The following is a 25,890-nucleotide window of genomic DNA, read 5'->3' as shown; positions in this document are numbered from 1 at the left end:
ATTTGCGCTCGGGTCCCAAATCAATAGCCAGGTAGATATAAAGTTTCACAACCCGGTAGCCCGTCATGACCTTCCGTGACGAGCTAACCAAGGAAGGTGTCCAACGCAGGTTCATGCATGGGGCATCAGCACAGATGAGGAGGTTGCACACACAGGCTTTAGTTATGGTTGTAGCTTCAGAAGTGAAGCTGGGATCCAGGCTGTCGCAGGCGGACAGACCAATTCGTCCGAGTAAACGGCGATGCGTTCGGGAGGTGTTGTGATCTGAGTCTATGCACAGAGCAATTGCGGTTCGAAGGTGATATTGCTCGAAGTCGTGGAAAGAGATCGTAGAGCAACAAGAGCTGCTGTGAAGCCCGCAACGAGAAAGGAGAATTTGACGCAGTTTTGGCTGGCCTTAGCGCAGCCAACGGAGAAAGAAGCATCATGGCAGGATCCGGGGAACAGGTAGACGCCGAAGCGAAAGCATACGGGAGCGAGCAGGCGGCGGGCGTGGATGTTGCTGTGTGGCCGCCACTACCTTCGCCATCCTATGAGCCACGGCCGACGGAGCGCATCGAAACAGCGCGTCTGCAGCTGAGGCGCACGCACGATGTTCCGCCGGCGGTGTTGGTGTTGGGTGCGTGGGCGGTGGTGGTGTCGCAGTGGACGAACGACGACGACGTGCGGTTTGGGCGGAGATTGAGCGGATGCGGGGTGCCGACGCCACTGCACGTCAGCCTAAATTGGACGTGGACTGTGGGCGAACTGGTGACGCGTTTGGCAGCTGCGACGCGTCTGCGTGCCAACAACGACGACTACGATGAGGAGAGCAGCATCGATGGCGGCTTTCAGTCCGCAGTCACTGTCCGCTCCGCCGGCGGAGAACAGGACCCAGCGGACTCCGCACTCCCCATCCTCTTGCAGGTGGAGTTCTCCGCCGTCGATGACCATGTCCTCCAGCTCGGCCTTCGCTACGACGCCCAAGCCATATCCCACGGGCACGCTGCCTGTCTCCTCCGCCATGCCCGACACGTGCTGGAGCAGATCGATCGTGCGGAGTCATCCACGCCCATCGCCGCCCTGTCCGCCGTCGACGCCGGGGAACAGACACGTCTCGTGGAGCAGAATGCCCGACAAACGCTCGCCGTGAGCGAGGAATGCATCCACGACGTGATCACCGCGCAGGCCCAGGCAGCCCCGTCTCGCCCTGCGGTGGCCTCATGGGACGGTGAGCTCTCCTACCTCGAACTGGACCAGCTCAGCAGTCGCCTCGCCCAACATCTTGCAGGGCTTGGCGTTGGGTCCGGCGAGAGTATTCCGCTATGCTTCGAGAAGTCGTTGCTCACTCTGGTATGTATGCTCGCTGTCCTCAAAGCAGGCGCGAACCTGGTCCTGCTAGACTCGACCCACCCGCGTGCCAGACTGCAAGACCAATGCGAGCGCGTAGCCGCCAAGATGGCCCTCGTCTCGAAAGCTCATCGAAGCACACTCCACGGCATCGTGTGGCATTGCCTGGCGGTTGATCTCGACTTTCTTGAAACTCTTCCCGAGCAGACTCATCCAGCCATGCTCCGTACACGTTCGTCTGAAGTGGCATATCACGTCTTCACCTCGGGATCCACCAATAAGCCCAAGTGCATCGCCGTGGAGCACGCAGCCTTCGTCTCCAGTGCGAGGTGCTTTGGTACCTCATTGTTATGTTCGCAGTCGACGCGCGCACTGCAATTTGCCTCTTACTCATTCGGTGCTTGTCTGGTCGAGACGCTGACTGTGCTCATGTTCGGTGGCTGCGTAGTCGTGCCCAGCGAGCACGATCGTGCGAACCGGATTGCTGACTTCATGCGAGAACATGCCGTCAATTGGGCGCTCTTTACGCCTTCTGCTATAGCTGCTGTCCAACCAGAGCAGGTGCCAGACCTCGACACGCTCGTCCTCGGAGGGGAACCCATCACACCGGCCATGCGTGGCACTTGGGCGAGTTGCGTCAAGCTTTTCTGTGCCTATGGCCAGTCCGAAACGTCCACCATTTGCAGCACGACCAGAGTGTATCCCGATAGCCATGTGCAGAGCATCGGCCATGGAGTCGGTGCCCGACTCTGGCTTGTGGATCCTCACAACCTCGATTCATTGGTATGGTCTGGATGCGTGGGCGAGATCATTGTTGAAAGTGCTGGAGTCGCGCGTGGTTATTCGGACGACGACCAGCAGACTGCACATGCGTTCGTTTCGACACCCAAGTGGGCAGTGGAAATGGCTCGCCCGAAGGGCATTGCCTTCTTCAGAACCGGAGACCTCGGCCAGCTTGATAGCGATGGTCGAACCATTATTTGTCTTGGCAGAAAAGATTCACAGGTCAAAATTCGTAAGTTGAGCACTCTCATTCTAGTGTTGAGTACGCAAGCTGATACGTGGTCAAGGTGGCCAAAGGATCGAACTTGGTGAAGTGCAACATCATGTGTCGCAGCTTCTGCCCTCCGACTGCAAAGTCGTTGCGGAAGCCGTGACCGTGGACAATGCTTCTGGATCGAACAATTATCTGCTCATATTCTACACGCCATTCGCTTCAGATCACGACATTGACCTCGAAACTGCAAGCTGCGAAGACGGCTACAACGACCACATTCGCGACAATGTGGCGCCAGAGCTCTCTGCCAGAGTTCCAAATTACATGATACCCTCCTTCTGGCTCCGCATCCCACGCCTGCCGTCCACGGGAACAGGCAAGACAGATCGCAAAGAGCTTAGGCGCCTTGGACGAGCTTACATCCTGGAGCGTGCTGCACGCAGAAGATCCCGGGCCCAGAGCATCTCTGGATACAGCCCCAAGGAGCGGATCTTGCATCAACTCATAGCACGCGTTTTCTGCGTCCCGGCAAATGCAGTCGGCATGGAGGACAACTTCTTTAGCCTGGGCGGTGAATCGATCAAGGCCATGAAGCTGGTCTCGGCAGCGAGAGCGAAAGGGTTCTGCATCACCGTGGGCGACATATTCCGCCTTGCAACTCTGAGAGACATCGCCAAATGCATGAAGCCCATTCGAAGTGCAGACAATGAGGTTTACGTACCTCCCTTTTCTCTGCTGTCAGATACATGTCGAAAATCCGCGAGACAGTCCGCTTCATCAGCATCAAGCATCTCGGAAGCTGACATCGAAGATATATATCCGTGTACTCCTTTACAAGCTGGCATGTTTGCTCTGTCACTGGAAGCCAACGGAGGTGGGTACGTCAACCAGTACGTTCTCGAACTAGCAAGTACTACGAGCACAACCAAATGGCGGGCAGCTCTCGATGCTACTATTCGGTCCCTCCCAATCTTGCGGACTCGTATCGTGAGCATCGAGGAATCCGGCAAACAAGACTTCATGCAAATTGTCACCTCGGCTTCGCGTGTTCCCCTGCAGGTGTGCTGCGCCGAAAGTTTGGCAGAATATATGGCACGGCGTTGCGACTCTGTCAATCTTGGGTCTCCATTGTCCGAACATACTATCGTCGAGACTCCCTCGAGCCGATATTGGGTCTTCAAAATTCATCATGCCCTGTTCGACGCATGGTCATTGCCTATGATACTAAAGGCTATATCTGACCGATACCTCAACGTGTCACCTTTGCAGGCCACACCTTTCAATCTTTTTATCAAGCACTTTCAGGCGGTGTCCAGCGACAGTTGGCAGGAATACTGGCGCAATTACTTCCATGGCGCGGCCTGCACTCATTTTCCTCCAGCCCCAACAGCATCGAGCGATACGAAATCGGACTCGCTCGAATATCTCGAGCAGTTCTGCCCAACCCAATCAATACCACGTTCGGCCTCGACGAACAACACTACAGCTTCGGTGGTGCAGACAGCCTTGGCTATCGTCTTGAGTAGCTTCACTGCATCAAAAGATGTAGTATTTGGCTGCACAGTCTCTGGCAGATCTGCTTCGGTGCCTGGCATCGAGCGTGTCGTGGGCCCAACCATCGCTACAGTCCCCATCCGGATACTGCTCGAAGGCAAAGAGAATCAACGAGTGAAAAACTTGTTGGCAGAAGTGCAGCAAGAAACCGCTGCAATGATGCCTTACGAACAGGCTGGCCTCAGAAATATCGCCAGCGTCAGCCCAGAGGCAGATGCAGCTTGCAATTTCCGCACCCTGCTCGTAATTCTGCCTGAGGAGGACGAAACGTTTCGCATGGAGCCTGTCGGAACGTGGCTTCGTGATTACATGACCGATCCTTGGACGTATCCCTTGCTGCTTCAATGCGAGCTACGGAACAATGGCGTGAACATCAGGGCAATGTTTGTCGAGGCTCTCGTAGAGCGTGACGTGGTCGCTTCAGTGGTTGACTCCCTCGCCCACACAATCCAGCAGCTGATCGAGCCCAGGGATAAGTCTGTCGGTGATATCTTTGTCACTACCGACCGTGACCTGCAAAATTCGCGGACTATGGCCGGAGATGTTCAGGAAGAATGCCCACGTCTGGTGCACGAAATGCTGTCAGAACAAGCTCTACTGCGTGTGCAGTCCTCCGCGATCTGTGCATGGGATGGAGAACTGACCTATGCGGAGCTCGAGCGACTGACAGACAGCCTTGCTCGGCGCATACATCAGCTTGGTCTTGATCTCGGCCCAGAGGATATCATTCCGCTCTGCTTCCAAAAGTCGATGTGGATGCCTGTTGCCATGCTCGGTGTGATGAAGGCATCGCCTGCATCGGTTGCAATGGATATTACTCAGCCGTTGACACGACTGCATGCCATTGTACAGCAAGCACAGCCGAAGCTTATACTGTGTTCGACAGACTCAAAAGACCTTGCGAACTCCCTTGTCGCCGCGTGCCGTCAGGAGGGACTGCACACGACCGTCTTTGTCCTAAACCACGACACCATTGATGGCGAACCCCAGGAAACTGGCCAAGGCTCATTTAAAATGCCAAAAATATACCCCGAAAACAGCTTGTACAACGTGCTCACCAGCGGCAGCACCGGCACCCCAAAGATGATCACCATTACTCATGCCAATTTCAGTAGCGCGTTGATGCACCAGAAAGCTCGTCTCGGGCTGACTGACAGCTCTCGTGTTTACGACTTTTCTTCGTATGCTTTCGACATGGCATGGCACAACCTTCTACACTGCCTGTACGCCGGTGGCTGTTTCTGCATTCCTTCCGAAAGAGACAGAATGAACGATCTGTCAGGCAGTCTCTTGCGCTTCAAGGCCAACTTCGCAAATCTCACACCCAAGGTAGCAGACCTTCTTACCACTCCTGCATTGGACTCACTGAATGCACTCGAAGTCGGTGGCGAACTGGCGACGCAGAGTCAAGCAGAGCGGTGGAGACGGCATACCCGAGTGAGATGGTTCTATGGGCCTGCAGAGTGCTCTGCTATCTCGACAATGTCTAATGATGATGTGCCGCCGACTAACATCGGACGTGGTGGTGTAGGTCTGTGTACCTGGATAGTCAATCCAGATGACCCCAATCAGCTGAGTCCGATGTACGCAGTCGGAGAGCTGGTTCTGGAAGGTCCTCTTGTAGCACGCGGATACCATGGACGGCCAGATCTCACAAGTGCGAGTTTTCTTTCCGATCCTCCCTGGCTGTTGCAGGCTGGTCGCCGTGGACGAGTTTACAGTAAGTAATGTGGCATAGAAAGAGGACATTGCAACGCCTCAAGGACGTCGCTGACATGACAACAGGAACTGGCGATTTGGTACGTTATAATACTACAGGCGATCTCATATTCCTAGGCCGCAAGGATGGTCAAGTCAAGATCCGCGGGCAACGTGTTGAGCTGGAAGAGATCGACCACCACGTTGGCAGTGCACTTCGTGCTACTGCGACATTCTTCGACGCTCGAGTAGCCTCCGCAGTGGTAAATTTGAAAGACGCAAGCGGGGTCCTCGTTTGCTTCCTTGCCCGGTCCGGAACATCAGCATCAGTTGCAGATAGCGAATCACGACTCGCTGGAAAGGCGGAAAAGGTTACGAAAAGGCTAGCGGGCGATGTACCATCGTACATGGTCCCTTCTGGATATGTCATTCTCCCACAGCTTCCGTTGTCGACCACCGGGAAGACTGATCGCAAGAGACTGCATGACCTTGCTGCTGGCATGTTGTACAAGGATCTAATCGGCGTCGAGATCGAGGGACAGCATGAGCGAAGAAAGCCTACGACTCAGTTGGAGAAAACTGTTCAAAACTTGTTCGCACGTGCCCTACGCCGCGCCGTCGAGCAAGTGGGCGCGGACGATAGCTTCTTCCGCATGGGAGGTGACTCCATTTCCGCGATGGGCTTGATCTCGAGCTGCCGAGCTGCCGGTCTCAAGCTCACCGTTCAAGATGTGTGGAAGCACAAGACTGTCGCAAACCTTGCGGCGGTATTACAAGCAAGAGACGGTCTCTCTTCACAGCAAGCCGGAAACAGTGAAGGCAGTCATCAAGAGGGCACGCGATTTGCGCTGTCGCCAGTGCAGCAGATGTACTTGGCGTTGAATCCGCAGGCACGACCTAATTTTCACCAATCACAATACCTTGAACTGGGACAGAGGCTCACACGAACTCAGCTCGACGGGGCAGTATCGCTGCTAGTCCGGCGCCATGCAATGCTGCGCGCACGTTTCCGAAAGACAGACCTTGGCAATGGCGAAACGACATGGAGCCAGGTGGTTCTGAGTGCAGCTTCGGACGCCTACATCGTAGAGCATCGCGCCATTACTTCAGGCCAGGAGACCTTGGCAATGGTCACCAGTCAAAAGGTGCTGGACGTGGAACAGGGTCCATTGCTTTCCGCGTTGTTGCTAGACGTTGGCGAGAGGCAACGACTTCTCCTCACGATCCATCATTTGGTCGTCGACTATGTGTCTTGGGCGATCCTACTCCGTGACCTCGAGACGCTGATCACTGCACCACAAAATCCTCTGCCTTTGGTCTCGTCCACCAGCTTCCAAGAGTGGTGCGTAGCTCAAGCAGAACATGCACGCCTGCACCTGGAGCCACGTGCGGCCCTGCCAGTCACCCTGCGCCCGCGCCAGCTGAGCTATTGGGGCGAGAGAGACCTGCTGCTGTCCTCGAATACTTGGGAAAATGCTGCGATCAGGACCTTCACTCTTCCAAAGTTGTCCACTGCGGCGCTACTCGGCTCGGAATGCAATGAAGCCTTCAACACCCGACCAGTAGAACTCTTGATTGCTGCATTGATCTACTCATTCGGCTCAATCTTCTCCGATCGCGAGGATCCTCTGCAGATCTTCAACGAAGGCCATGGCCGCGAGCCCTTTGACGACAAGTTCGACATCTCTGAGACCGTGGGTTGGTTTACGACTCTGAGTCCTGTCCAGGTCGACCATCCCGCAGGCTCAGACTTGGTTGCAGCAGTCATGCGGGTGAAAGACTGCATGCGCAGTCTTCCTAGTAACGGCTGGGCGTACTTCACTTCTCGCATGGGGAATCCGAATGGCCGTACAGCATTCGGATCGTCATCAATGGAGGAACTAGTATTCAACAACGGCATTGGGATTGTGCAACATGCAACCGACAGCCTTTTTCACCCGGTCGAGCACGATTTTGGCGAGCCTTGGAGGACGTTCGCGAGCGAAAAGCGCTTCGCTCTATTTGATGTCGTTGCCAGTCTGCGAGACGATTGTCTACACATCATGTTTGTGTACAACACGCGCATTCACAATCAGGACAAGATCATTGATTGGATATCGGCTTACGAAAAGTCATTGGCCCAGCTGTCCACTACTCTTCCAGCACTTTCTCAAAAATGGACGCTCACGGACTTCATACTACCTTTTGGGGACTATGCAACGCTTGAAGCATTTGAGAATGGCTTGCTCCCATCGCTGAAGATCTCCCGCTCCAACATCCAAGATTTATATCCGTGTGCCGCGATCCAGAAAGGAATACTTGTCAGTCAGGCCGTGAACCCTGCGATGTATCGGGTCTGCTTCGAAATTGACATCCTTCCTGACACAGTGGACTTCGGTCGATTGCAGACAGCTTGGCGTCAAGTTGTGCAAAGACATGATATATTACGCACGATTCTAGTCGATAACATGCCTGGAACTGGTTTTGCCCAGATTGTCCTCAAAGAAGTCGACGCTGATGTGCGAAATTTGTTTGATGACCCCGACCACACTGGTTCGCTGGGTCAGCCGTCAGTACAAGCTGCTCCAGACCACAGTTTTGTCATTACTCGTGGCGACGACGATCGACCACTCTTAAAGCTGACAATCAACCACGCCCTGGTGGACGCTCATGCTTACAATCTAATCTTACGGGACCTACAACTGGCATACAAGGGCTGTCTTCCTGCCGCTGCGCCGGTTTCGACTTTCAGAGATTACGTCTCCTATGCTGAATCGAGGCCTGCCGCGGAAGCCCGAGACTATTGGGTGAAGCGTTTCGCGGGCATAGAGCCCTGCCAATTCCCATCGCTCGATGGATCACAAGACTTTGACTGCATCAATCATGTTCACGCGCCGGCTATCGACCATGCTCAACTGCAAGAATTCTGTCAAAAGCACGAGGTCACTGTCTCCAGTGTCTGCCAAGTGGCCTGGGCACTGGTGCTACAGGCTTACATTGGCTGCGCGTCGCCGTGCTTCAGCTACGTATCATCCGGCAGAGATCATCCCATTGCTGGAGTAGACGAGATCGTTGGTCCGCTCATCGTGACCTTGCCATCCATGATCAACTTGCCGGACGGCATGCCTCTCGTAGACATTGTGCGGCTCGCGCAGTCCGAGCATGTCAACTCCATGGCGCACAACCTCTTACCACTTCATGAGATTCTTCACAGCCTCGATCTTCGCACAAAGCCTTTCAATACAGCTGTCTCTGTCACTCCGGGACAAGGAAATGCTGCGAGCGCTCAAGACCCGGAAATTACACTCAAAACTCAAGGCGGTCAAGATCCCACAGAATTCGACATCGCCGTTCAAGTGGCATCCAACAGCGAGAGCACTTGCATCTCCATGATGTATGCTGCTTCCCTCATGTCACCAGAAACAGCCGCCAGCGTAGCATCTGCCTTGAGCACAGCAGTCTGCAGCATTGCTTCAAGTCCACATGTCACGGCCCGCGATGTTGCTTTGATCGGTCGCGATGATCTCAAGCAACTTTGGGACTGGAATCTCACTATACCTGAGACTTCGCAACGCTGCCTCCATGATCTCGTTGAGCAACAAACCAAAGAGGACCCTCAAGATGCAGCGGTTGAAGCGTGGGATGGTAAACTTTCCTACCTGCAGCTCAAGACATTCTCGGATAAGCTTGCACTTCACTTACAGAGCGAGGGCGTGGGGCCTGAAGTCCTTGTTCCATTCTGCTTTGAGAAGTCTATGTGGACAGTGGTAGCGACTCTGGCTATACTCAAAGCAGGAGGGGCATTTGTACCCTTGGCTCCAGACCATCCGGCCTCGCGACATCAGGAGATCCTCGAGCAGACGAAAGCCAAATTAGTCCTTGCATCACGGAGCTGCGCGAAGTTGCCTGCATTGGCCGACTGCCAAGTTGTGATCGTGGATGCTGAAAGCATTCGCGATCTTCCTGTAGCTCATGTGAGAAAGCCCGAGACTCATGCAACACAAGGCAGCAACGCAGCGTACGTTCTCTTCACAAGTGGCAGTACCGGCAAAAGTAAGGGCGTCGTCGTGCCACACAGCGCCATAAGCACGAGTTGCCTCGAGCATGGCACAGCGATGGGGTTCATTGGGAAGCAGCGAGTGCTACAATTCTCCGCCCACGTCTTCGACGCTAGCGTCCAGGAGATCTTCACAACGCTCATCTTCGGCGGATGTGTCTGTATCCCAAGCGACGAGGCTAGAGTTTCTCATCTTGGGCCTGCGATCCGGGACTTTGGCATCACTTGGGCTTGCCTCACGCCTTCTATGTCCAGCACGTTATCGCCAGCACATTTGTATTCATTGAAAACTCTAATCTTATGCGGCGAACGAGTAACACCTAGCGCACTGCAAGACTGGAATTGTGTGCGTAATGTCATGGTGGGCTACGGCCCTACAGAGTGCTCGATCGTGTGTGTTGCAGGCACAGTGCAAGCAGCGGAGCTTGCGTTGAGGAGCAGAATTGGTACACCTGTTGGATCTCGAGCATGGGTGGTCAGCGCAACGAGTCACGACAAGCTCGTGCCTATAGGCGCTGTAGGAGAGCTCGTCGTCCAGGGCGGCATTCTCGCGAGAGGCTACCTTCACGACCCGCACAAAACAGCAGCGTCGTTCATCTCCAACCCTGTCTGGCTGAAAGAGGCGTCAAGCGGCAACCTGAATAGAATCTACAAAACAGGCGATCTTGTGAGATACAATCATGACGGCACTCTTGACTTCATTGGCCGACGAGAGGATGACCAGACCAAGATTAATGGCCAGAGAGTGGAGCTGGGCGAGATAGAGAACCACGTCCGCGCTTGCCTACCATCTGTGGACAAAGTGGTCGTTACCACTCTTGTTCTGCCAGATCGCCAGACGCCAAGCGTTGTGGCTTTCGTTCAAATCAACGGAGAAGCAATGCCGTACGCAGATCAGCGTTGCTGCCTGCTTCTCAACAAATCCGATATCGACCTCGTTGCCACAATCACTGCTGGTGCTGATGAAAAGCTCGCCAAGCATTTACCCGGATACATGTGCCCCAAGTTGTACATCAGAGTGACCCACATTCCGCTTACACATTCTGGCAAGACTGATAGAAGGAGGCTTAAACAGCTGGCCAAAGATCTATCGCAAGATCAAATCCAGTTCGCACTCCGTGGGCGTGACAAACAGCGCGTCCAGGCGCCTCGCACTGCCGTGGAGCATCGGCTTCGCGATCTTTTCGCACGAGCGCTAGAGATTGCAGCAGATTCCATTAGCGTCACAGACAGTTTCTTCAAGCTTGGTGGAGACTCTTTGTCGGCAATTAAGCTTGCATCTCAGGCGCTCGAGTTGAAACTAGACGTGTCCGTCAGTGATGTCTTCCTCAAGCCAAGGCTTTCTGATCTGGCAGAGTATCTCCAGGCGACTGGCAAAGCAACAAGCCTGCCAAAAGTAGGTGTGATGAATGTTCCCGCCTTCTCGATGCTTCCTTCTTCTCTGGATGCCGACTTAGCACGGCGGCTTGCTGCAGAGTCGTGCGGCGTCGCGCAAGACAGGATCAGCAATGTGTACCCTTGCACGGAACTCCAGGCTGGCATGATGGCGTTATCCATCAAGCATCCAGGTGAATACATTATATGCTATGCGCTTGATCTTGGCGACCACGTCGACGAGGACCGTTGGTGTGCAGCCTGGGGATCGACCTTTGCCAAGCTGTCCATAATGCGCACCAGGATCGCAGAGCTAGGCGACTTCGGCCTCTTCCAAGTAGTCGTCGACGATGCTCTTAGCTGGACAGAATTCGACATTCCATTAGACGCATATGTCGAACGCGAGAAGACAGAGTCAATGGGCCTTGGACAGCCGCTAATACGGCTCGCAATGTCTAAGCATAAGCAAAAGCAATTTGTATTGACAATGCATCACTCTGTGTTTGACGGTTTTTCTCTGGCCTTGATGTTGGAAGCAGTCTCGGACGCATATTGCAGCTCAATGGCGAAGCCAACATACCTGGGGCACGATGTGTTCATCAATTACTTGAGGAGCCTGCCCGACTCAACAGGATCGCAATTCTGGCAGTCATATCTTGAAGGCGTAGACTGTACACACTTTCCGCCGCCCTCTCCAGAGATCAGTATGCGGGTGCAGAGAGAAGTGGTTGGAGAAGTTTGCAGTCTTGGCAACCAGAGATCGGACATCACGCTGGCTACGTTGGTGAAAACAGGATGGGCGCTTGTGGTAGCCGGTCATACTGCATCACGCGATATCGTGTTTGGATGCACCGTTTCTGGACGTAACGCTCCGATCCAAGGCATCGACCGAGTCACAGGACCAACTGTAGCAACCGTCCCGGTACGGATACAGCTCACACAGGGTCCTCAAGTGATAACAGATCTCCTGTCAAGCACACAAGAAATGAGTGCTACCATGATCCCTCACGAGCAGATGGGTCTTGCAAAGATTGCCGCATGCAGCGCAGATGCTAGTGCGGCGTGCGACTTCCAGACTCTGATAATGCTACAACCCGACGATGATGGCAGGCTCCAAATGTCATCGTTCGGTACTTGGCTTCCTGATCATGGTGGCGCCAGTGTGCGGACATATCCCTTGGTCCTACGGGTGGAGCTGCGTCGCCAGGGTTTCAACGTTAGCGCAGACTTCAATCCGCAGTCTATCAAGAGAGAAGAGATATCGCGCCTGCTGCGCCAGCTGGTGTACATTGTTCCGCAGCTGGCCGATGGTCCCGACACGATGACAACAGAGAATCTCAGCATCACCACGCCTGAGGATCTATCCCAGATTAGAAGCTGGAATGCAACTAACCTACAAAGCATCAATGCATGTGTGCACGATTTGATTGCAGAGCAAGTGGCTACCCAGCCCGATGCCATTGCTGTTTGCTCATGGGACGGTTCACTGACATACAGAGAGCTGGACTCACTGTCGGACCAGCTTGCCATCCGCCTGTGCAACATTGGCGAATTTCACAAAGCGGTGGTTCCATTGTTCTTCGAGAAATCGAAATGGACCTCAATCGCCATCATGGCAGTCATGAAAGCAGGGGGTGTTTGCTTGAACGTTGACATTAGCTCTCCGCCTGGAAGATTGCAGACCATTGTGAAGCAGGTTGCTCCACCTGTGATCTTATGCTCTGAGGCCACAGAGCACCTCGCGACAGCTTCTTCGACTGTGCACTCGATCAAGCTAGACGACTCTTTGTTTTCGGGTCTATCTCTGAGCTCTTCCGCGAGCACATTGCCAGTCGTCGATCCATCGCATGGCTTGTACTGCGTCTACACGAGCGGTTCTACGGGAACACCAAAAGGTAGGTCATGTCGCTATGCACAACTCTTCTGCTCTCCGGCCGTCTTTGCTTGCTACGTCTGTTACACTGCTGACTCTCAATCGCTCAAGGCATTATAATTACCCATGCAAATTTCTGTACTGCCGCGCACTACCAGCACGAGGCGCTACGGTTTGACAATACCTCTCGAGTTTTCGACTTTGTCTCCTATGCGTTCGATGTTTCGTGGTCCAATATGTTGCACACCTGGATCGCTGGAGGTTGCCTGTGCGTTCCCAGTGCTTACGAACGTTGGAACAACGTGCCTGGAGCGATGGAACGCATGCAAGTCAATTACGCCCATCTGACCCCGTCGCTCGCTCGCATGCTCGATCCTCCCCAAGTTCCGAGCCTGAAGATTCTATCACTGATCGGCGAACCGATGACAGGGTCAGACGTCGCGCGTTGGGCGCAGTCCGAAGTCGAATTGATCAACACCTACGGGCCTGCCGAGTGTACTGTCACAAGCACCGTCCATCACGTTGACCAAAGTATTACCGATCGAGATCCTTCTATCGGTGTGGGCGTCGGGCTTCATGCCTGGATAGCAGATCCATTCGATTGCCAGCGCCTCGCTCCCATTGGTGCTATCGGTGAACTGGTACTCAGTGGCCCGCTGATCGGGGCTGGCTACCTTCACGACCCGGTGAAAACGGCAGCAGCCTTCATTGAACCTCCGAAATGGATGGTCAATGATATCGAGTTCGCCAAGAGTAGCTGTGATATGCAGCTCTACCGGACAGGAGACCTGGTGAGGTACGCGCCTGAACTCGATGGTAGATTGAGTTTTGTTGGACGCAGAGACGGCCAGGTGAAGGTTCGCGGTCAGCGCGTCGAGCTTGGAGAAGTTGAGTATCAAGTGGCTCAAGCTGTGCGAGCGTGCCTTGGGGCCAGTATAGTGCATGTGGCAGCCGAGCTGGTCAAACCAAAAGACAACTATGGACGCTCCCTGCTCGCAGCATTCTGTGCTGCGTCCAATGACACAGGCTTGCATGTGCTTCAACTTGAAGCCCGCCAGGCTCAACAGATCAGCGAGCTACTTTTGGGGCAGGTCCCGTCCTACATGGTGCCAGATGCATATCTCATGGTAGAGACGATCCCTCTCGCGCCAACGGGAAAGACGGACAGGCGTCGCCTACGGGAGATTGGATCCGAGTTGACCGTTCCTGAATTAACTAAGCACCAGGGAGAGCCAGAAGAGACAGTCGCTGTCAATACTCAAGAGGCAAAAACGTTGCGATCCATCTGGGCACGAGTACTTGGACGCCCAGAAGCAGAAATTCGTGCAGAGACGAACTTCTTTCAGCTCGGAGGAGACTCAATCACGGCAATGCGAGTTATCGCTGCTTGTCGTGAAGAGGACTTGAGCTGCCTCCGCATGGAAGACATCTTCAGACAAAAGACGATCGGCAATCTGGCTCTCCTGGTCTCAGAACGGCTGTCCCCAAGGCCCAAGATCAACGCCAATGACCAAGAAGAGCATAAGGTTACTTCCACCTCCTCGCTGTTGTTCCCACTGGCGTTTGAGGATTATGTCAGTCTGCAGACTTTCCTCGACAACACTCTGCCTCGCCTCGGACTTTCATTAACAGAGGTCGAAGATGTGTATCCCTGTTCTCCTGTACAGGAGGGGATGCTGCTGGGACAAGCTAACGCACCACACATGTACTACCCTCGCTTTGAGTTCAATGTCATCGCTCCTGAAGGCAAGTCAGTCAACATTGGTCGTCTGCAAGACACGTGGCAAAAGGTGGTAGAGCGCCATGCAATACTTCGAACCATTTTTGTGGACAGCTTACCCGGTCATACTGGATTCGCGCAGGTTGTGCTGCGTCAAAGCAAGCAGACCGCTCATATCATTGCGCAAAATGAGAAACTGAAGCCACCGCACCAGATCTGTGGCTCCACATGGCAGGGCGGAGAACAGCCTGCGCTCCCGACTCACCGAGTCGACATCAGAGCGGGTTCCAAGACGCAGTTCATCCTCACGATCAACCATGCGTGCATAGATGCGCAATCTGTGCATATCCTGATGCGCGACATGCTTCAGATTTACAGCTCTCCATCTACTAACCAGGAGACCGAACTTTACAGTGATTACATCGCCTACACCCTTCGCCAGCCGAAGGAAGAGACGCAGCGCTTTTGGGCAGACCATCTCAAAGGAGTCGAATCGTGCATATTTCCGATTGGAGACGTGGCGTCGGATTGTGAACTGAAGCCATTGACTGTGAAGGCTCCTTCTCTCGACGCCAGTAAGCTTAGGACCTTCTGCGAGACCTTCGATGTCACGGTGTCCAGTATCTGCCAAGTGGCATTGGCGCTGGTCTTGCGAGCATTCACCGGCAGTGACCGTCCATGTTTCGGATTCGTTGCTTCTGGTCGAGACCAAGACGTGCAAGGTGAGCAAACCTCCCACAGGCGGAGTCAAGCTGGAGGACTCTGTGGCAGCGGATATTTCATGGTTATCGAGTGAGCAGCTGATCATTCATGCACTTATACAGGAATCGAATCGATAGTTGGCCCGTTGGTGACTACACTGCCATGCACTATCTCGCTGGAGGACTCCTCGTCGATTGTTCAACTCGTACGAAACATCCAGGACAGGACGCTAGATGCTCTTCATCACCAGACCATTTCTCTCATTGACCTCCATCGCACGCTCAATTTAGAGACAGCGAGACTCTTCAATACGGTCTTATCGGTCACTCCCGTGGTCACCTCTGCTGCTCGACTTTGTGAAGACCAAATAGCATTCGAATTTTCCGCAGGGCAGGACCTTACAGAGGTAAGTAAACCCCTTAGCGAGACTGGACCACTCAACTTTTGACTTCATGCTGACTATCTTGAAGTACGACATTGCAGTGCAGATCCAGAGCGGCCCCTCTACAGTGGACATTTCACTCAACTATACCTCATCACTTCCGACAGAGATTGCATCAAGCGTCGCGGAGTCGCTCAGAACTGCGATATCATCCATTGTGTCCAGCTCAGCAGATTCATTGATTGACAGTGTCCAGCTTGTTGGTCAGCAGGCAATCGATACTATACTGCAGTGGAACTCGACCGAGCCAGTTCCGCTCACACCCATGCGTTGCGTTCACGAGCTCATCACAGACAGGGCCTGCCGTAGTCCCAGTTCCCCGGCCCTTTGCGCCTGGGACGGCAATCTCAATTACGCAGAACTGGACCGATTGTCTACTCGGCTCGCATTCCTTCTTGTCGCTTCTGGCGTCACCCCACGGTCCATGGTTCCCTTGTGTTTCGACAAATCGCTCTGGGCCATAGTCTCTATGCTCGCTGTCTTGAAAGCCGGCGCGACATATGTACCGCTCGATGCAAAGTGGCCAGCCATTAGACATCATCAGATTCTGGCTCAAACGCAAGCAAAAGTGGTACTGGCTTCGGTCCAGTATGCCGATCAGTTCTCGTCCGACTACTTGCCAATCATAGTGAACGATAAGACGCTGACCGACGCAGCATCTCTGACTATCGATCTTCCGACTGTCAGTTCTTGTGACGCTGCCTACATCCTCTTCACCAGCGGTACCTCTACCGGGAAACCCAAAGGCGTTGTGCTGGAGCACGGGGCTGTTAGCAGCGCTTGCATGCAATTTGGACCGACCATGGGCATCAGTTCCAGCTCGCGGGTCCTACAGTTCTCGTAAGTGAGCCCAAGACTCGCAACCTTTCTTGTCCAATCTGCACAGTCAGTGTGATGGCAATGTCACCATCTGCGAGGTGAGTGTTATGCGTCCGTGTGCTGACACGGTTCTCACAGCTCCTACGTCTTTGATGCCAGCGTCATTGAGATCCTCACGACCCTGTTCCATGGCGGCTGCGTATGTATACCTTCGGAAGCGGACAGGACCGACAACCTGGAGCGCTTCATGGTCGACCAAGGAGTCAATTGGGCTTTCTTTACACCCTCCCGAGCTCGTCTACTCGATTTTGACCGGCTGAATGGTACTCTCGACGTTCTTGTCGTAGGTGGCGAAGCTGTTTTGAACTCTGATCGCACATTCTGGAGGACAAGAGTACCGAAATTCATGATCGGATACGGTCCAACAGAAACATGCGTCTTCTGTGTCACGGCGGAGTATGCATGCGACTCCCACAAAACACGACAAATACATGCGAAGGACACAATTGGGAAGTCTATCGCTCCTACCAGCCGAAGTTGGATCACGATTCCCGATGATCCGACGAAGCTTGCACCCATTGGAGCTGTTGGTGAACTTCTGGTAGAAGGACCTACACTTGCACGTGGCTATCTTCATGATGATACCAAAACGACTTCGGCATTCACTCGTTCACTAGAGTGGCTAATTGGCTCCAAGAGACTGTACCGCACAGGAGACTTGGTCAAATATCATTACGATGGCTCAATCATCTACCTCTCCCGCAAAGACGACCAAATCAAGATCAATGGTCAGAGGGTGGAGATTGGTGAAATCGAAAACACCATCCGCGAATGTCTCCCAGGCGCTTCTGTTGCTGTTGACTTGATGCAAGTGACCACGCAGACTCCTGCAGCGGTGGTGGCTTTCTTGCAGTCAACTCATTGCAATGCCGAGGACATTGTAGTCGACGACTCTTTCGATACCGCTTCGCTCGATCAACAACTCAGCGACCGACTCCCGTCTTACATGGTTCCGAAGCTTTACATACCGCTGAGCCGCTTCCCTTTGACAGTGGTTGGAAAGGCAGACCGTCGTCGACTCCGGGAGATTCTCCAAGCTTTGAGCGCGCAGCAATTAGCGAGTCTCAGAGCACGTAATGCCACTCAGAATCGAGGTGCCGTCGAGCCGCCAAGGACGGAGAAGGAGAAGAGGCTTCGTACGATCTACGCCAAAGTGCTGAGTGTTGAAGAGGCCTCGATTGGACGCCAGTCACACTTCCTCAAGCTTGGAGGAGACTCGCTGTCTGCGCTCAAGCTATCTGCTGGGGCTCGGGAGGCGCAACTTATTCTGACAGTCTCTGACGTCCTTCGACATCCTGTGCTTCAGCACATGGCGAATGCAGCCTCGTTGCAATTGGAGTCTCCGAGCAGTGTCGGCCCACGACAATTCTCAATTTTGCCCGAGTGTCTGAAGCCAGAATCTGCTCGCGAACTAGCAGCAGGTGCTTGCGGGGTGTCACAAGATCTGGTTGAAGATGTGTACCAATGCACACCATTACAGGAAGGCATGTTAGCCCTCTCCGCAAACTTGCAGAGCGACTATCTTGCCTGCTATGCATTGGAGCTGCTGCCATCTGTAGACATGGCCCGGTGGAAACAGGCATGGCAAGACGCAGTACAAGCTATTCCCATCCTGCGAACCAGAATTGCACAACTCGGCACCCACGGACTCTTCCAGGTCGTGCTACAGCATCAGGAGATCACATGGAAGACCATCAAAACGTCACAACGGCACGAATACATACAAGCACGAAAGTCTTCCCCTCCTGGGTTGGGCGAATCTTTGGTCGACTTTGCGATCGCCAGTGACAATGACCAGAACGAGAGTAATGGCAAACGCTACTTTATTTGGTCAATTCATCACGCTCTGTTTGATGCCTGGTCTCTGTCACTGGTTCTTGACACGGTAGCTGGACACTACGAAAATGCTGGATCCGCACCAGCGCGTTCGCTAGTCAAGTTTAACGTCTTCATCAAGCACCTGGTGAAGTCCAAAGAGAATAGTAGTTGGCAAAAATTCTGGACCTCATATCTTCGAGACTTCCGCTCCCAGCACTTCCCAGCTCCCATACCTTCGCCACTGGTTTCAAACAACGGTACGGAACTGCAGGCAGTGCAACAGAGTGATATTGGACGTGCCGAGCGGTTCTGTGCCTTCAAAGCGGCAAGCGAGACCGGTTTCACTGTTGCAACGATGATCAAAGCAGCGTGGGCAGTAGTTGTGGGCCGACACATCAACTCCGACGACATTGTGTTTGGCTGCACACAATATGGTCGCAGTGCTCCGATCGCTGGCGTCGAAAATTGTGTAGGTCCGACAATAGCCACAGTTCCTGTTCGCGTACGCATCAACGAGCGCTCAACTGCGTCCGCACTACTGGCCGAGGTTCAAGCGCAAGACGCCAGCATGATACCATTCGAGCAGGCCGGCTTGCAACAAATACGAAGTCTCAAAGGGGCCGCTGCTCTTGCATCCCAGTTCCGCACCTTGATTATTGTACAGCCAAAAGAGCAGACTTCGATCTCAAGCTCAACCGATTGCTTTGGCAAATGGCACACCGATGGCCAAGCTCAAATACAAACCTACCCACTGATGCTCCAGTGCGAAGTCGCACACGATGGCGTGGTCTTGACTGCGAAGTTCGATCGTCGTTCTATCCCGCAGGGTACAGTCAATGAGTTGCTATCCGCACTGGCTTGTGTGTTGCCGCAAATGGGCGAGACGTCTGCTGTTGCAGTTGGCGATCTTTTGGCGATTACGCCTGAAACACTCGAGCAGATCTGGGGTCAACCTCGAAGAGTCATAGACATTGCAGATCCAATCCGGCTCCGTCTCCAGGCAGAGGCAGCTCCACTGGATGTTTTCCAAGATCATGGAGCGCGAGCTTGGGTTGTAGATCCCGGAAATCATGGTCGCCTGTGTGCTCCAGGCAGCGTAGGTCAGCTGTTACTGGAGCTTTCACCACATGGAGAAAGCTTTGCCGTAGAGAGTTCCGCACTGTTCGTTGATAGCCCAGCATGGTTGCTCCATGGCAGTCGCAGTCAGCCCGGACGGAAGAGTCGTGTCCTCATCACCAGTGAGCTGGTTCGGCAGGATGGATCCGGAGGCCTCATTGGTGTTGGCAGCGTGGAGACTCATGCAAAGATATCCGGCCAGTGGGTCGACTTGATTGAGGTCGCACACTGCTTCAAAGAGGGACTTAAGACCGCGCTTCGGAACCCTGAATCTTCACTTTTGGAATTCGATACAATTGTTACGCCAGCGAAACCACAGGACAGGAACGGGCAAATACTGGTGGCATTCGTTGCTGCCAATGGTGACGCTGAAACTCTTCCCTCTCTGCGCACAGTGCTTGCTCAAAGAGCAGGTCAGTTGAACGACCACCTCAGGTCCACGATGCCCTACCACTGCATTCCTTCGGGCATTGTGTGTTTAGAAGCATTACCTTTGACTGCGGATGGACGAGTTGATAGCGCTGAGCTTGTTAAGGTCGTAGCCGTCATGACTTTCGAACAGCTCACGTCCTACGAGCTGATTGCTCAATCCAGTGTTTCGCAGCAGCCGATCACTACAAGTGAAGAGACAATGCGTCGCCTCATGGCCGAAGTGCTGCAGCGTCCAGAGGACAGCATTGGGCTCGCTGATAGCTTCTTCGCCCTTGGAGGGGACTCGATTACAGCGATGCAGTTGGCTGCGGCCTGCCGAGCCTCGAAACTTGCAATCCAAGTCAGCGACATCTTCAGAGAGAAGACTTGTGTCCAACTGGCACTAGTATCTGAACGCAACTCGGCGCCTCTGGCCACCGAAACCGACGCGGGTGGCAACGTGGCACCTGGCAACTCCGACCGCTCCTTGGACAAGTTCCTAATTGCATTCAAGAATCCAGAAGACTTTGAGCACTTCCAGCTAAACGTCTTGCCACGTCTCGGCCTGAGACCCGACGATGTGGAGGATGTGTACCCCTGTGCGCCAGTTCAGCGAGGAATTCTCATCAATCAAATCAAAGACCCGCAGTCTTACTTCGTCCGCTACACCTTCCACATTCATCCCAGGTGCGAGCAGAGCAGCAAAGTCGATCTTCAACGTGTGGTTGAAGCCTGGAAGAAGACAGCTCAGCGACATGCCATATTGCGCACTGTCTTCACAGGAGAGGTACCAGGCATCGAATTCGCACAAGTTGTACTACGGCGATTTGAGCCGGTCATCCGTCTCCATCCCGAAAACGGTGTCACACAGAGCGTTCTGCTCGATGCAGGCAAATTGTCTGCTACCTGCCCTCAGCATGCAGTTGATCTATCGCTGGGTGAGAAAGATTCGATGTCATTCACTCTGAACATCAATCACGCCTTGGTCGACGCCTATACGTTCAACCTTGTCCTTCGTGACTTTAGCCACGCCTATGATGACACACCGCTACCTGAGAGCATATCCTACCGGAACTACGTTGAATATCTGGACAGTCGCGACGATGAGGAGAGTTCGAAATTCTTCTGGACCAAACACCTCACTGATGTTGAGCCGTGCCATTTCCCAATTGATGCAGATTGCACGCAAAATGAAACTCTGGAAACTGCAGCACCAGAAATTGATCACATCAAGCTGCGCCAATTCTGTAGGGAGTACGATGTGTCCGCGTCCAGTGTATTCTACACTGCTTGGGCTCTTGTTCTGCAAGCGTACACTCGGAGTGCTCGGCCATGCTTTGGCTGGATCGCGTCAGGTCGTGATCTTCCGATTCATGGAATTGAACACATTGCAGGGCCTTTGATCGCCACATTGCCACTCGCTGTAGCACTGCCGCCGGTCAGAGAAGGATCTCTGCGAGAATCGGTGCAGACGACGCAAAATGCGGCCACGGAAGCTTTGCAACACCAGCTTTATCCTTTAGCAGACATATTTCATGGGCTGGCACTGGGCTCTGATAAATTGTTCAACACTGGAATCTCTGTTCGTGGCGACAACAGCATACCTTTGGACGACACGCAAAGTGACATTCGTATTGAGATGCGTGAGGCCAGTGACCCTTCCGAGGTGAGCATGTACTGATTGTGAGCCCGTAATTTTACACAAAGCTAACATTCGCAGTTCGATATCGCCGTACAGGTGCATCATGGAGCTAGCGGCGTCGACATCAGCTTGGTGCACAAACCGTCGGCGGCACAGCACATTTCAAGTGTTGCTGCAGCATTCAGTGCCGCAATTTCTGGCATCATCACAAGTCCCGAGCTAACCATATCAGACCTCGAGCTCATTGGGTCACAAGACTTCGATCGAGTTCGACACTGGAATTCTACCGAGCCACAAAAGGTTGAGGCGTGTCTTCACGAGCTGGTCGCGCAAAAAGTGTTGCAACAGCCTACAGTTCCTGCTGTGTCGGCTTGGGACGGTGAGCTAACCTATGCAGAACTTCACGCACTATCGACGAACCTAGCGCAGCGCATTTTGCAACATGTACCTCCGACGCAGCGCAACTCTGCTGGAGGCTCGAACCAATTCATTCCAATCTGCTTCGAGAAATCGCTATGGGCTATCGTTGCAATGCTCGGTATCCTCAAAGCTGGCTGCTCTTTCGTCCCTCTGGACCCCAAGCACCCAAAGTCCCGAATTGACCACATCTTGAAACAGACACAGGCCACGGTAGTCATCACCTCCGGCGAACTGTCCGCTTCCTTGGAGCTGCCTCAAACGATCACCCCAATAATCTTGGAAGGCGACTCGGCGACAGATTCTACTTCCCGCGCCGTCTGGACATCCTCGAACTGTAGCTCGTCGGACATTGCCTATCTGATCTTCACCTCTGGAAGTACAGGCACACCGAAAGGCGTCGTGCTAGAGCACGGAGCAGCTAGTAAGTCCTTTTCCTCCTTCCGAATATAGCGATGCCTGAGCATGCTACTGACCTGTCACTTTGTCATATAGGCACGAGCTGCCTAGCTCATGGCAAGGCCATGTACTTCAGCAGCAAGCCAAGGGTGCTTCAATTCAGCTCGTACGTGTTCGATGGTTGTATTATGGAGATCTTTACCACCTTGATCTACGGTGGATGCATAGTAGTGCCTTCGGAAGCCGACAGAAGCGACTACGAGCTCTTGACGAGATTCATGACAGAACGTCAAGTAAACTGCGCATTTTTGACTCCCTCGCTGGCGCGATGCATTCCTCTGGTTGATCTTCAGAAACTTGATGTACTCATTGTCGGAGGCGAAGTCCTTACCGAATCGGACCGAAAAGCTTGGAGTACATTGCGCAAGTTCATAGTCGCATACGGGCCCACTGAAACGTGCGTTATTTGCTTCACTGCAGACTACTCGTCTGGACCACAAGCAAAAGCGACTATCGGGCAGGCCATCACGCCGGGCTGGCGAAGCTGGATAGTTGACCCAGGATCCCGGCGACACAGATTATTGCCCGTCGGAGCAGTCGGCGAGCTGGTCGTGGAAGGCCATCCGTTGAGTAGAGGATACCTTCATGACCAGGCCAAGACAGACGCAGCCTTTATCGAGTCTCCCGACTGGGTGACTGGTTCGAGACTGTACAAAACGGGTGATCTGGTCAAATACAACTCCGATGGAACCATAAGCTTCATTGGCAGGAAAGACCAGCAGGTCAAGATCAACGGCCAGAGAGTGGAAGTCGGAGAAATAGAACAGCATCTAGCAGCATTCCTTCCGGAGGCAGAGGCAGTCATCGTTGAGCCGGTGAAGTTGCAAGGAAGCTCGTATGTCGCTCTCGCCGCGTTCGTGCAAATGAACAAAGCTAGACCTGACGTGGATGTTGCATTGGATAAGAGTGCCGTCGCTACGACAACTGCCATCGCGCGCCGCATGGAGCTCGTCTTGAGCGAAAGCCTGCCTGCGTATATGTTACCACGGCTTCTGGTTCCCTTGACTAAAATGCCACTGACGGTCTCTGGGAAGGCAGACCGACGACTCCTGCAGCAACTGGGCGTCAATTTGACCTCCCAGCAAGTGGCGGATCTTCGCGGTCAGAGCGAGTTGCAGAAACCACAAACGATGTCCGAGTGTACTCTGGCCCAGCTGTGGGCACAGGTGCTCGCTGTCGAGGAGAAGCACATTGGAACACATCTCAACTTCTTCCACAGCGGCGGTGACTCAATCTTGGCCATGAAGCTCGCCAGTGCAGCACGCAAGCACGGATTGTCCCTACAGGTCAAAGACATCTTCCAACACCCCACCATCGCAGACCTTGCACGCCTTTGTGACAGCAATAATCATGTTCAGAACGAAAATGGTGATGACCAGTACAAGCCTTTCAGCATGCTGCCAGCTGCAACTTCGCAGGCAATGGCGAAGCATCTTGATCTCGGATTTGGTGATGTTGCAGACATCCTCCCAGCGACATACATCCAGGAAGAGTTCATCACCGAAGCTCTCTGTGGCAATATGCCTGCGTTCAACTACCTCTCCCTCCAATTTCACGATTGCAACTACCTCGAGCACTTGCAGGCCAGTTGTCAGCAGATTGTTGACAAATACGACACCCTTCGCACTGTCTTTGCGAAAACCGGGGACAAGAAGTCACTGTTCCAGGTGGTGCTCAAAAGACAGGCGGTACAAATCTCCTTTCACACACCAGAGACCCAACGAATCGACGATTTTGTCAAGCAACTTTGCATCACGGATCAGCGACAAAGATTCTACCCCGATCAGCCGCTCACAAAGTTCTTCGTCGTTCGTCATCCGGGCTCCGACTGCTTCGATCTGGTCATCAGGCTATCCCATGCTCAATATGACGGCGTGGCGATCAATATGCTCTGCAGCGCGCTCCAAGCCCTGCTGACGACCAACGAGATTCCGAGTGCTGTTCAATTCTCACGCTTCGTGGACCACGCTGCCAGGCACAATCCTCACAGCTACGACTTTTGGCGACGACGGCTCGCTGGCTCAACCATGTCGACGCTCAGTTCTACCACCGATGAGACCCAAGGAGACATAATTGTCCAGATCACTCGGAAGCTGCATCTTCCTGTGATCGATGGCTTCACTCCAGCCACGATCTTTGGCGCAGCCTGGGCTCTGGTGCTAGCTCAATTGTGCGGCAAATCCGATGTTGTCTACGGCCAAGTGGTGGCAGGCCGTGGTGGCGCACTCCAGGACATCCACAGTGTCTTTGGCCCATGCGTCAACAAAGTACCCATGCGAGTTCAGACTGGCATGTATAGCACGGTGACGAATTTTTTGCGCTACGTACAAGAACAGCAGGCGTCCCTTGGTGAAGCCGATTCAGTCAGTCTTCCTGAAATCGTCGAACATTGCACAGATTGGCCATCCGATACCACATTTGGCTCGATAATCCAATATCAGAATCCCGATATCGATGCAACTGCGAGTATGCGACACCAAAGTAGCACTGGGATGTTCAAGGCGCGCTGGATCGACACAGGGGCTATGCCAGGAACAGGTCTGTTCCTTCTGTGCAGCCCTGTAGGAGATGGCTCTGAACATGTTATCGACCTGGCCTCGAGCAGTGTTGGACTCAATCAGCCTATGGCGGAAAATCTCCTCGATATGCTGCGCGCGCATCTGAACAATTTTGAACAACCACACGAGAGAATGCGGGCAGCTATGACAATGGATGTGGCCAAAGAATAGTCAGAAGGTGGGACAAGTGGGACATTTGAGTACTTGAGTACCAGCTGCTATCGTGATCTTTCATGAACTGCAGCATTTGCTGACTGCGAATAGCCGCAGGCGAAGTGCGGGGCGCAGAGCAACAGTCCATCGACACCCCTGAGGATAGAGCGAACTAAGTTTCATTGCGAGCGGGGACTCTTGCCGGTCACTCTCCTGTATCTCAGCGTGCTCATCCGAGATAGCCAGTACACGAGTGCGCCTCAAGTCCTTGATCTCGGGGCTATTACAGCTACTCAAAATCTGACCGACCAGCACGTTGCGGTACGAGAAAGTGGCATTTTCCAACCGGACGACATGATGTCCCGCGGAAGAAGAGCTTACTGCCTTCCGGCCACGCCCAATGTCGCGCAAGAGAACACGTGTAGGAGAGAGAAGTTGGACGATGCAAGCGGCAAGGATTTGACCACTATCGACATTCTGACCGGACTGACCAGCTGTGAGGATTCACAAGTCGAAGCTACAGCCAGAGGAAAATCATGCACCGGCGGCGCAGCGCGAGCACCATTCACGATAGTCGACTCGCCGTCCCGAGCGCCGTCCCACTCTCTCCAAGGGTTCAAGTCTAGAGGAGCGCCAGAGCCGCACTCAGTGGACCAAACCTGTAGCCGCAGGATATGACTCTGCTCCCGACTTTCCCCTGCAAGAGGCACCA

The 25,890-nt window shown here is 53.6% G+C and overlaps 1 protein-coding gene across 1 annotated transcript; it reads left to right on the top strand.

Moving 5' to 3' along the window:
* Positions 1-426: 426 nt before the first annotated feature.
* CKM354_000757700 (uncharacterized protein) lies at positions 427-25,196 on the top strand (the record flags this gene model as incomplete). The annotated part of the gene is made up of 9 exons (XM_044802931.1): positions 427-2,344; positions 2,400-5,600; positions 5,666-12,883; positions 12,973-15,303; positions 15,406-15,689; positions 15,754-16,565; positions 16,683-21,615; positions 21,670-22,432; positions 22,504-25,196. The coding sequence occupies 9 exons, from the start codon at positions 427-429 to the stop codon at positions 25,194-25,196; spliced, it is 24,153 nt and encodes an 8,050-aa protein (XP_044658866.1).
* Between the last annotated feature and the right edge of the window lie 694 nt (positions 25,197-25,890).

This window comes from Cercospora kikuchii, assembly GCF_019650295.1.
Source record: "Cercospora kikuchii DNA, contig_00004, whole genome shotgun sequence".
In the NCBI taxonomy this organism is placed as follows: Eukaryota; Fungi; Ascomycota; class Dothideomycetes; order Mycosphaerellales; family Mycosphaerellaceae; genus Cercospora; species Cercospora kikuchii.
The sequence above is the reverse complement of the archived record's forward strand: the minus strand, read 5'-3'. Positions and strand labels throughout refer to the sequence as shown.